This window comes from Panthera pardus, unplaced genomic scaffold, assembly GCF_024362965.1.
Source record: "Panthera pardus isolate Hobbes unplaced genomic scaffold, ASM2436296v1 HiC_scaffold_1, whole genome shotgun sequence".
Lineage (NCBI taxonomy): Eukaryota > Metazoa > Chordata > Mammalia > Carnivora > Felidae > Panthera > Panthera pardus.
In genome coordinates, this window is record NW_026526654.1 from 84246562 (window position 1) to 84259507 (window position 12946).

The 12946-nt window shown below is 46.9% G+C and overlaps 1 protein-coding gene across 2 annotated transcripts in view; it reads left to right on the forward strand.

Moving 5' to 3' along the window:
- The first annotated feature begins 2043 nt into the window (after positions 1-2043).
- USP12 (ubiquitin specific peptidase 12) overlaps positions 2044-12946 on the forward strand; it is a 104055-nt gene continuing 93152 nt past the window's right edge. The window contains exon 1 of one of the 2 annotated variants that reach the window (XM_053900701.1): positions 2044-2465. In XM_053900701.1, the coding sequence (XP_053756676.1) occupies positions 2418-2465 (48 nt within the window). In that variant the 5' untranslated portion in view covers positions 2044-2417. The remainder of the gene's footprint in view (positions 2466-12946) is intronic. The other variant, XM_053900703.1, reaches the window with a different exon arrangement.

Here is a 12946-nt window from a genome sequence, read left to right on the forward strand (position 1 = left end):
CAGTTATACACATACTCATGCTTCTCTAGGTACAACGGTCTTTGTAAAAACTGTTCCAAACCCAGACGACTCCTTCTAAGCTCTGGGTACAATAGTGTGGTGTTTCAGTCAAATCTTATCTTAACTGTATCACATGTGGTAAGAAATACCCCAGGGCAGTGCCTAGCACATAGAAGAATCTCTTTTTATATCCGTGCCTCTCCAGTCGACCTGAGGCTAAGGCATCGTGAAGTTCTGCTATTAGGATCTATGACATCCCTCATGAATTTAGACTTCTATCACATCACCTAGACCCAACTCTCGACAATTCTATCAGGAATCCATCTTTAAAAAGGCCAGTTCTCACGTAACATGATGTGTAAAGCTGGTGGCCTTTGTTCCTGTGACGTTTTAGGATTCATGGACGAAGAAGCGTATTGGTGGGCTCAAATTCTGCCACATTAAACCTGTTTCCTGGAACAGAACAGGAATTGAGGAGGACAGGAGTTATATACAGGCATTTATCCACAGAGACAAGGCGGGGTCTGGGAGCCTGGTGACACCGGTAGGCCCTGGGGGTCTAAGCAGAACAGAACACAAAGAATTCGGGTGGGTGATTCTTCCGAGTCTAGGCAGGGAGGCAGGGAGACAAGCACCGCAAACCTGAGTGTGCGGTGGGGTAAAGTAAGGTCCTCGCCAGTGGCTTGGGTTTCAGGGCAAAGAGGGAGGGACCCAGCTTCCTTGGAAGTAGGTGCCTGGAGAACCAGGCCAGCTACTATGGGGACTTCGCTATATTCTATTCGCAATTTTTGCTCCCCAGGCAAGCTTATAAAGGAAATCACTATGGAAACAGCATTCATGTACCAGAAATCTGTTTTGCACCCAGATTTTGTTTGCTGTGTTTTGAATGCTTTGAACCATTAGATAAGGCATATCTGATTTTTGAGCTTCATCTGAATTCAGGCCCTCGGCCACACTGAAATGGGGGAACCCCGAAAAGCACCCCATCACGGCAGCTCACCCATCGGGAAATGTTGCAACCTTTCTAACATAATAAAGTCACTCTACTAGCTTGAACTACTTTCTTAAGTAGGAAGAAATAAAGCTGAGCTGCCTGACACGAGGAACAGGATGCGCGGAGTATTTTCTCAAAGTACAAAAGAGGAGCTGTACCCTCAGCTGCCACGGCTCAAGTAGCTCTCACACGACATTTTTCTCACTTGCGAGACTTGTCTATGGTAACGTCATCATCACGGCTGGGTTGAGATCTTCCCTGCTTTGGAACTCAACTTTCAGAACAAATATATTTAGGTACTGTATTTATAAACATACTCTAAATTTATGGCCAGCAGGGGAGGCGGGAAGGCAGCTTGGCTCCCTTTCCTCATTATTTATTTCTTGATTCACGGAGCGAAATCTACAGTTTCATTTTTATCTTACTAATTTGTCTTTCGCGAAGTCACGGTGTTCTGACCCAACATATGTCAAAGAAACAGACCACCTTACATTTTGTTAAGTGCCTGGGACGTAGGGATGCTTATCGGGTTATTTTAACCGTACAGAAGCAGATTTCCTCCCACGCCACCCAGAATTATCCAGATCATCAGCTCCGTTTTCTGTTTGGGCAGTGGGGGCCGGCTGTCCCCTCGCTCTCGGCAGAGGCGGCGGGTCAGTCCCTTCCGGGACTTACTCAGGCCGCCGCCGCCCAAGCAGCGGCGGGCGGGCGCTCCCCGCGCGCCGCTCTCGCCGCCCGAGCTCCGCTGGCGCGCGGGCTCTAGGACCGCGCGGGACGCGGGCGGGAGGCGGGGTCCGGCCGTGCGCGGGGTGGGGCCGCGCCGGAGTTCCCCCGCTCGCGCGCTCCGGAGCCGAAGAGGCGTGCGCGGCGGGGTGGGCGGGGCCGCGCGGGGCGGTCGGAGCGCGCGGCGGGAGGGCGGGGGCCGCGCGCGGTGGTCGGAGCGCGCGGCGGGAGGGCGGGGCCGCGCGGGGCGGTCGGAGCGCGCGGCGGGAGGGCGGGGCCGCGCGGAGCGGTCGGACCGCGCGGCGGGAGGGCGGGGCGCAGCGGGAGGGCGGGGCGCGCCGCTGGGCCGCGCAGCTGTCGGGCTGGCCGGGCATTAGGGCCGCGGCGGAGCAGGCTCCCCAGCGCGCAGGGCGGGGTGTACGGCGGGCGGCTTCGCGGGCAGGCGCGGGCCCCGAGGCAGCGGCTGCGCCCTGCGCCGGGGAGGAGCCGGGGGCGGGCGGGCGGGGACTGGGGCCCGAGGCGGGGAGTGCCGGAGCGCCGGCGGCGACGACGGCAGCGGCGGCAGAGCAGGCTCGGTGCGTGGGTCCTCGGCGGCTGGGGGTCCGCCCGCGGGCTGCGGTGCGAGCGGGCGGCCCGGCTCCTCTCCTCCCCCGCCCGCCGCCGCCGCCGCTGTGATTGGGTGGAAGATGGCGTTGGGCGGATGGAAATCCTAATGACAGTCTCCAAATTCGCCTCCATCTGTACCATGGTAGGTGCGGCGGGAGGGCGGCGGGGGCGGCCCGGGACCCCCGCGGGCGGGCGGGCGGGCGGCCGGCCGGCCGGCCGGCCTCGGCCCTTGTCTCCCGCCCCTCGCCCGGGCGGCCCGCGGGGCCTAGCGCGGGGGCCGGGGGCCCGCGGCCCGGGCGGGGGCGGTTGGACGGCGGCGGGCGGGGAGCGCGGGGGCTCAGCTGCACCCCGGGAAGCGGGGAGGCGCCCGGCGAGCCGGGGCGGCGCGAGGGTGGCCGGCGCGGGGGGCGACCGTGCCGGACGTGGCGGGGCGCGGGCACCGGTCGTCAGCGCCCTCGGGCTCAACTGCTCAAGTCTTCCCGCGGCGCCGGGGCGGAGCGGCGAGGCGCACCCCGGGCTGTGGGCGCGCGGCCCCCGGCCGGGGTCGGAGGTGGAAGGACGCCTCTCCGTTTCCGTCGGGCGGCGCGCGGAGCGGGGAGGTGGCCCCGGGCGGGGGTGGGGGGGGTCCGCGGGGCGGGAAGGCAGGGTCTCATTCCTGCCGGGAGAGGACGGAAGTCAAGTGCAGATTTCCTCCCCGCGCCTCTGGCGAGGCCGAGGCCCCCACCCGGTGCTTCAGGGGAAGGGGGTGTGTGTGAAGGTGGAAACTTTAAATAAGTGCTGTTGAAAATTTTCCTATTTTCTGCCCTTGCTGAGCAACGAGCTCTCCGTTTTCCAGCCATGTGTCCAGGTGGCAGTCTCGTCTTTGCGAATCCACGTTAATCTTGAAAACAGCTTAAGCTCTCCCGTCGATTGTTTACTTTAATAACACCAGACACATCTGTGTGTGGCTGGAAGTATTTCTGTACGGGCTCGTTGTTGGGGTTTCGTTGGGGGCTTTGAAATAGACTTTAAGGGACAAGTGCTAATGCCTGTTGCAAAGTCCCGAATGCATTAAAGCAAAACGTGGGGGCGTTTGAATCTTGTTTTTGTGATTGGCCAGAAGGGCCACAGTTTTCCACGCGATGGGGCAAATTCGTTCCATTAGCTGCACATGAGCCACCATCTAGGGATCATAATTGGGAGCCCTCACGGAAAGAAAGTTAACTCTTTGCAACGTGGGCCTAGTGATGGTGTTATTAAAGACTCCTGAAATCTTTCCTTCTGTTTTGTGTCTTGCGGGCCCTTTTTGTGCACCTGATCGCATACAGGAGCTCCCAAGCAAGCTTCGGCTTAAGAGTAGTACATTGTATATGCCTTTCTTTAAGGAGCGGCGAATCAGATTGGAAAGAGGCTTCAGAAGCAGAATCTATACTGCGCGCTGGGAAACAGCACAAAAAATGGCTGAAGTCAGGTGGGATTAAAATCGCACAGCATTAAATCATTGAAGAGTGAACCGTTGAAGAATCCATTTCCCCAAATGGATGTTTGTTCTTTCTCATAAATACACAGTTTAGGAAAGCAGTGATGTTAAAGGGACTAGATTAAAACGATTCCCCAGGATCTTTTGGATTCATTATTGTTAGGTGTGCCAATTATCTTGTTTCAGAAGGAATGTGATAATTAAGTCTTTGAAAGTGATAATCTTGCCAGATTGCTGAGCTATACAGATTGTCTGGTCATAGTTCACTGTCAGAGTCTCTTGCTTCAGGAGCGATGTGTTTCCTTTTTACTGACCATTTGTTCACTCAAGTATATCAGATACATGCTTAGCGCCTGCTAAGTGCCAAGACTGGCTTGAGTGCTGGGGGGGAACAGTCGTGATCAGGGCGGTCCCTGCTTTTCATAGTGTATATATTCTAGTTGAGGGACACAAACAATATTCAGGTTAACATAACAATAAATATATATGCTTTAATTAGATTAGGAGAATGAGGAAGAGGTTTGCCAAGTCAAACACTAAGTCATGCCATCTGACCCGAAGAATGTTAGACTCTTAAGCTCTTTCTAGGGCTTTCACTCAAGTGCATTTAAACATGTATTTGTGCGTCTTACTGGTGAGTAGGGAAATATCAGTGCCTGGTCAAATAAGATTGTTCCAAAAACTAGTGTTAGAATTGGATGTGTCTGTCTTCATATTTGAATAAATGCTGATGCACTCCCAAAATAACTCTAAATATCTCAAAGTAATCTGTAATCTTTAAAAAAAATTTTTTTTTCTTAATGTTTATTTGTTTTTGAGAGAGAGAGAGAGAGAGAGAGAGAGAGAGAGAGAGACAGAGCATGAGCAGGGGAGGGGCAGACCGAGAGGGAGACACAGAATCCGAAGCAGGCTCCAGACTCCATGCTGTCAGCAGAGAGCCCGACGTGGGGCTTGAACTCACGAACTGTGAAACCGTGACCCGAGCCAAAGTCGGACGCTCAGATGACTGAGCCGCTCAAGCACCCCACAGTAATCTGTAATCTCTTGAGGGAAGACTGCAACCCATCTTCCGAGAGTTACAAAATTGACAGTCAAGAAAAGCAAAGATATTTACCTTTATGCCTTTGTAGGTGCTGTTTTGCTAAGCTTCGAACACTCTCCTTTCACCTCTTGTCTGGTGAGGGCATACCTGTCTCTCAAGCTGGTAGCCTTATCCTAATCTAATCCTGCCCCTGTCCCTCCTCACCCTCTCTCCCCCTCGTATAATTTCACAGAATTTTTGTAACCTCAGTGGCATTAATCCTACTGTACTGAAAATTTTTCTGTTGTCTCTTTATTAGACTGTGAAGGCCTTGCGGGGAAGGACTCTAATTTATTTCTGCAGTTTGGTGTAGGGCTAACTTTTGCATACAATAGAACAGCTTCCCAGAGCCCTGCATTTCTCCTACCCATGTCTGGCGGAAGTGAGTTTGGTTGGCATGGATGAGGTTGGGGGTGTGTATGGAGTGTTAGACGGAAGAGGAGTTGGACCGAAGGAGAATGATGCTTACTACTCAGAGAATCAGCATCTTTGGCGATATTTTTTTTTTTTTTTTTTTATTTTTGGGACAGAGAGAGACAGAGCATGAACGGGGGAGGGGCAGAGAGAGAGGGAGACACAGAATCGGAAACAGGCTCCAGGCTCCGAGCCATCAGCCCAGAGCCTGACGCGGGGCTCGAACTCACGGACCGCGAGATCGTGACCTGGCTGAAGTCAGACGCTTAACTGACTGCGCCACCCAGGCGCCCCATGGCGATATTTATGATGAGTTGGAATTTTGTTCTAGAAAATAAAGTTTACCTAATTTTTTCATTTGTCGACGTAAGGTCTCTGGGCAAATTGGCAATACCTTCCTTGGATTAAGTAGCTGTTAAAAACAAATCTTTTCGATATGTCTTACCCTGGATCACCATCGTTCTGCTAACATGTGAAAATCAGTTTTTCTTAAGTTAGTGTTATAGCCTGGCTTAAATGAGTGATTACGTTTAGATTGCAGTGAATAATAAATTTGCAAACATATCTCTGGAAATACCTCATGCTATTACTTGTCCATGAAATAATATATTTTCAGAGTGCCTGGCTGGCTCAGTTGGTGAAGCCTTTGGCTCTTGATTTCGGCTCAAGTCGTGATCTCACGGTGCGTGGGTTCAAATCCCACTCTGGGTTCTGTGCCGACAGTGGGGAGCCTGCTTGGGTGGGATTCTCTCTCTCCCTCTCTCTTGCCTCTTCCCCCTTCCCCGTTTGCATGTGTGTGATCTCTCTCTCTCTCTCTCTTTTTCTCAAGACTTCAAAAAAAAAAAAAATAGTATATGTTTATTTTGCCGGCTTCAGATTTCACAGAGTAGCTACCTAATAGCATGTATGTGATAATTGTGAAATGATGGGAAAAGTGACTGGATACATGTAAAGGGTTGAAAATTGAGGTGGAAGTTGGTAGAGCAGTTTTGGGTGGCCTAGGACAGGACTAGGAAGTTATAGTATGGGTCCTGGCCGTTACACGGAGGCAGGTGCTCTTAGCACAGTAGTGGGGACTCTCTCATACATATTAGCGTCAGCTGACCATTATTGTTTCCTGTTTGGGTTGTAGAAGTCAAGGCTGGGAAGCGATTGTTGGGGAGGGGCACTGGATAAAGGAGAAGTTGTTGCCGGTAGATGGGGGTGGGGGGTGGGGGGGGTGACGCCGGCCTGGCTGCTTGCTCGCTCCCAGTCACGGGTCAGGGAGTAGGGAGAGCCCTTACAGTGTGGTGTCCATGAGGCCAAGGCCACAGGTTAGCTCTTGTTGGCTCTGACAGGTTTACTTCTTAAAAGCCAGTCCCTAGGACGGCACCCGACGCATGGTAACCTTTAAACTACTTCTTGAAAGAAAGGCACGGGCGAGGCTGGCTATTTGTCTTTTCTTATGGTTTGGAGTCTCATCGAGGTCACTCAGTAAGACTTAAGATGTAGGGACGGTCAGTGCAGTTTATCATCACTCCAGAAGGAAAGGAAAGGAAAGGAAGGAAAACTTCTCACACCCTGTGACATGTTGATTGCCGCCCCTCGCCCCCCCCCCCCGTGTGTGTGTGTGTGTGTGTGTGTGTGTGTGTGTCAGAGAGAGAGTGTCTTCATGTACTCACAGTATTGTATTAAATAATAAAATTCTTTGTTTTTTCTCAGGAAATAGGGTGGATGTAAATCTTTTATTAAAATAATTTTTACTAATATTTTATTAGTATACAATAGTGTTTCTATGGAACACTCAAAGTGGGTTGCCGTTGTTTTACTAATTTTTGCTGTTTTTATTGTAACTTAATTTTGGAGAGAAAAATTTCAAAAATAAGGAGGTTTTTTTATCATGTAAATGGTTAAATACTGATAAAGAACGCTTGAGCATGTGTTTGAGGAGGCTTAGTGGAGAAAACGTTTAGAATAAGTATTATAAAAGTTTTATTTAAGCCTGCTAGTCTTCTGATTTTGGCTAAGATATATTTTCGTTATTAAAAATTATTCATTCTCCTTACAGAAGATTTGGAAAATATTCTGTAAAAAAGAGTTTGAAAACTCTTAAGCAAAAAGAAAATAACTTCCTTTACCTGCCAGAGCATATTTTGTCATTTTTAAAAGAACTTAATGGAGCTCACACCCTAGATAAAATTTTACATTTCAGTTTTCCCCATGACTGATTGTCTTGCCAGGTTTTACGTTTGTACAGTGGCAGGGGAAGCACGGAGAGTTTAATATTTAAAATGATAATATGGCGAGATTGTTAACTCAGTAAGGTATGGTGATAGGCCACTAGGTTGTTGACCGGTTATTTATTGATCATTAGAGGATAAAGTTATATAGTCAGTAGAAATAGAATTTTATAAGCGATGGTGGGTTTATTCTAATCTTGGGTACTTATTATCACAAGCAGAGGTAAGACCATTGGGATTTGGAACTTCTAATATGCTTTAAAAGTGTAGTTTTAAATACCGCATTCGAGTGCGTGGAATGTGTAGAAAGACTGTCTTTTGTATCATGTAGTTTTGCTTACCTTCGTCCTCTGGCTAATCTTTTTATACTGGATCTCAGAGCAGGTTAATGATTTACCCTACCGTGACCCATGTGGTCAGTTTCAGCCAGACTGGATCACAGCGTGGCTTCTTGTCTTACTCGCTTCCAGGCCTTTGACGGGCGCCCGGAGATGAAGTGCACCTCCATTGTGTTACGTGCACGTGTCTTTCTTCCTGGCTTTGAAGTCCTGTTTCTTCTAGCTCTCCTGAAACTTTTAGTCTCAGGAAAGATTATTTAAGATTATTATTTGTTTACTTAGTAGCATTAATTCCTTTCCAGAAACCTTCGTTTTTCAGCTTTAGGTAGTCTAATCTACAGGCTAAATCAGATTTTCTTTTAGTAGCTTGATTCCAGAAATTTAATCTAGTGTTTTGTTGTGTATCCTAAAGTATGGCGTATTAAAACAGTTGGACCAGAAGGTAAATTCTAGTCCACATTTTTTTTTTTTTTTTTTTTTGAGAGAGACAGAACGTGAGCGGGGGAGGGGCAGAGAGAGAGGGAGACACAGGATCCGAGGCAGGTTCCAGGCTCCGAGCTGTCCCAGCGGGGCTCAAACTCAGGAACTGTGAGATCACAACCTGAGCCAAAGTCGGGCGCTTAACTGACTGAGCCACCCAGGCGCCCCTCTCGTCCACATTTTGACATTTAGATCTGTATATATGGGAAAGTCTCTCTTAAAAGTTCCAGTTGAATTTTCTCATTTGTAAAATAAGGGGATTAGACTAGACACTTTAATAAATATTTCTCATGTTTCCTTTTTGATCTAAAACTCAATACTCTGATCTTTGAGAGTTTATAAATTATTGATGCTATCGTTTTGGAAGCTTTAATCGTATTTTATGTACTAATTTTTTCTTTTTACTTTTTGACTACCTTCCTCCCCCCACACCTTCCACTGCAACCACCAGTCTGTTCTCTTTATGTCTGTGAGGTGTATGAGGTGGGGGTTTTTTTGTTTTTGTTTTTTTTTGTTTGTTTTTAAGATTCCACATAATGAGAGTTCATACGGTATTTGTCTTTCTTTGTCTGACTTAACCTAATGCCCTCGGATCGATCCATGGTGTAACATGTGGCAAGATTTCATTCTTTTTTATGGCCGAGTAATATTCCACTGTATGCATATACCATAATTTCTTTTATTCATGCATCCGTCAGTGGATACTTAGGTTCCTTCTATGTCTTGGCCCTTGTAAATAGGGCTGCCTGTATCTTTTTGAGTCAGTGCTTTCCTTTTCTTCAGATAAATACCCAGAAGTGGAATTGCAGGGTCATGGGGTAGTTCTGTTTTTAATTTTTTTGAGGAACTTCCATTCTGCTTGCCATAGTGGTCGTACCATTTTATGTTCCACATCCGCAGTGCACAAAGGTTTCCTTTTCTTCATGCTCTCACCAACACTTACTTCTTGTGTTTTCAATACATTCTAACAGGTATGAGGTTTTGTATCTCGTCATGGTTTTGATTTGCATTTCTTTGAGGATTAACGATGAGCATCTTTTCATAGACCTGTTGGCCATCTACATGTCTTTTGAAAAAAGTCTGTTCAGATCTTCTGCCCATTTTAAAAATCAGATTTTTTTTTTTTTTTGCTATTGAATGAGCAATAATAATAATCTATGAATGAGTTCTTTCTATATATATCTTGGATATTAGTCCCTTATCAGATACATGATTTGCAAATACTTCTCCCATTTAGTAGGTTGCTTCTAATCCTGTTTTAGATAATATAAGGAGCGTGGAATTAGATACAGTTAAATATGAGTTATGCCTAGGTTCCCAGTTTTGTTCGTGGAAAGTGACAGTCCAAAGTAAATGCATGTTTCTTCCTTGAAAAGCATGTAGTAGAAGTTAGTGATATTGCCATTTTATTCATTAGCAGGCTATTCTATGTAACTGTTTACTCAGGTTTGAAGTTTTCTTCTTTTCTGATATCATTCAAAAGAATTTTGAATTATTGCCCTTGATGGAGGTTCCACATTTGTTTACTTCATTGTGTGACCTTGGAGAAGTTACTTCTGCATGCGATGGTTTCCTTATCTGTATAATAGGGATAAAATGAGCCTGGGTGGCTCAGTAGTTTGAGCGTCCGACTCTTGACCTGGCCCGGCTCTTGATCTTGGCCCACGTCATGATCCCAGGGTCATGGGATGGAGCCCCGCCTTGGGCTCCATGCTGACTGTGAAACCTGATTGGGACTCTTCCTCTGTTCCTCTCCTGCTCTCCCTTGCTCGCTCTCTCTCAAATTAAAAAAAAAAAAGAAGACAAAATTCTATCTGGCTCATGGTAATCACTTATGTAATGGCGGTGGAGGTTCTTGTTATTCTACCCTTCTAAAGTGATTTGCTCCCCTGGGCATGGAAAGGATCCTGGGGCACTACTGATTAATGTTCGTGGCCTCAACAAATGTTAGTAAGCAGAATTGAAATTTCTTTTATGCAGTGCGGTTCCTGAAGTTCATTTTCATCACAAGAAATAGCTTAGTGGTAGTATATTACACTGTGAAAGCACAGATTTATGTTGAGGTGGATCAGAGTCTGATATTACAAACCAAGAATGTAGATTGTCGTTCTCTGTTTTGAATAGTTCGTAGAAAGATTTTATTCCTTTTGTCTGGGAATAAAAACGGTCTAATTTGTGACATTCTCAACCATGTTTTAGAAGTTTAGGGAAGTTGGGAATACCACCTTTCGATGAGAAATCTTACCTTATTCTTTATACTAGAGGGAAGAAGCACACCAACTCTTTGCCACTGTGAGAACGGGCTGTGTGCATTAAAGTCAGCTTCAGGCCTTATTTCCTTTCATACCTTCCTATTGTTCATGCCTCTTTCCGCTCCTGGAACCACGTCTCTTGCTGGCCTGCAGTGTAGTTACCCAGCCTACTTTCGTATCTTATCTAAAACTTCTCTCCCCGCCTCACGGCTGGAACAGGATTATTTAATGTGTGTAAAGTACTTTAAGGATTGTAAGAGAAAGGTAAATGCTAGACCTTGTCAAGAGTTACGTATGGGTGGCTGGACTGAAAACTTGAAACCGGACACACGGTGTTGTTGAAAATCCCTAAAACTAAAGTTTGATCGTTTAAAGCCCCACGCTTAGGCTTTGTGTTAAAGAGGGAGGTGAGGGGAGACCATTTAAGTATACTTTGCTTTGGAAAAAGCAAAGTTATTAAGTCTTTGCTTTCGCAGACGCGCTCCATCCAGAAGAAAGTTGTGATGACATCAAGTACAAGATATTTAACAGAGGACCTGATTGCAGCTCTTCATGATTTCATGATCCTAGATGTTCTCTGGCTTAGGCTTTTCTGTCGCTTCTCTGTGAGAAAGACCATTAGCTGTTTTTTAAAAAATGGTGTAGTGGCTACAGAGTGTAGACGTTTGCCGGTAATCCCGTTTGTAGTAATCCACATGTCTAAGGCTGCGTGCCAGTAAAAATTTATGTCCAACTTAAACCGAGAAGTGATGTTTATTTCAGTGATGGCTCACAGATGTTCTTCTCGAAATGCTTTAGGTGCGGGAACCATCCATGCATTTCAGGCTTGTGAATGCTGGTTTAAATCACAGCATCTTTTAGCCGAGTTAGAGTACCGTTGCCTTTGATTTTCTTTTGGTGTTTTAGTGACCCAGTAAGTCTTCTGCCTGATAGTAAGTGTTCTCCATGGGAGGATGGGGACTATTCGGGGGAATAACGGGCACTGTTATTAAGCTGATAGTGACGTGCTTTTTTTGTTTGTTCTTTGGGTTTTTTGGGGGTGTGTGTAGAGAGTGCCTTTTCTTCAGTAAGTACTTTCAGGAAATCTGAATGGAGAACTACACGATTATCAGGGTGTGTGTGGGTACTGAGAATACAGAGATGACCATGATAAGCCCTGGCCTCATAGAGCTTCCCCTGGAGTGTGTCCTGACTGGTTTATAGATGTGCTGAGAAAGTAATCCTCGTGGCCACTGGGCAGCCAGGAGCCATCCGGATTGACCAGAGATCCTTGACCAGTCACATCCCGGTGAGAACAGCCTTCTCTGTATATTTTTGTGGGCTCTACGGTTACTGTTGTCTGTGTATACCACGATGAGAAAAAGGTTGGGAAGGAGGGGAGACACAAAAGACGAGTGTAAGGAGATGGTTTTTGCATAAGTAATGATACACACACGTGAAAGAGAAAGTGGTCCACTCTGGGAGAGAGAAGAGGAATTCAGGGGAAAAGCTTCACAGAAGAGATTTGAATTTTGTGAAATGAAGTCATGTATTGCATGGGCAAGAAAGGGGGGATTCCAGATGCAAGCGAAGGTATGCAGTCATGGGACAGATGATGTGCTGCTTTTAGAATCTGTAGCTGGTCTGCACGGAAGGAGTCCTTGGAGGCTGGAGAGGAGGAAGGGGCAGACCACGAAATACCAAGAGAGTTTACCAACAACTATTGCCTCTCTTTAGGTATCATTAAAATGTGTATTTAGCCCGAGAAAATGTAAGTTCAGAGGAAAGTTGTAGGGATCATGAAACAATGGAATTGATAAAAATGTGTCAGTATATTTAATTACATTGATTATTAAAAGTTCCTTTTTTGGGGCGCCCGGGTGGCTCAGTCGGTTGAGTGTCCGACTTCGGCTCAGGTCACGATCTCACGGTCTGTGAGTTCGAGCCCCGCGTCGGGCTCTGGGCTGATGGCCCAGAGCCTGGAGCCTGCTTCCGATTCTGTGTCTCCCTCTCTCTCTGTTCCTCCTCCGTTCATGCTCTATGTCTCAAAAATAAATAAACGTTAAAAAAAAATTTAAAAAAAAAAAAGTTCCTTTTTTTTTTTTTTTTTTAAAGATGACAGTAACAAGATGGGGTAGAAAAGTATTCAGTGGGTAGTTAACCCCCCCCCCCCCCCCCCCCCCCGGGCCCACAAGCCCCAGTATTAGAAAATTTAAAGTTACGTATGCATATTGAAACTCAAGGATAGATAAATACGAGTCCACACAAGAAACAAATTTTCTTGCTTCCAAACCAGCAGAAATGTAAACCATCACTCAAACTCTGAGGGCAGGAAGATGGGAAAAACAAGAAGGGGGGAAAAAGTGATAAACAGAAGACAAAAATGAAGTGGAATAAGCCC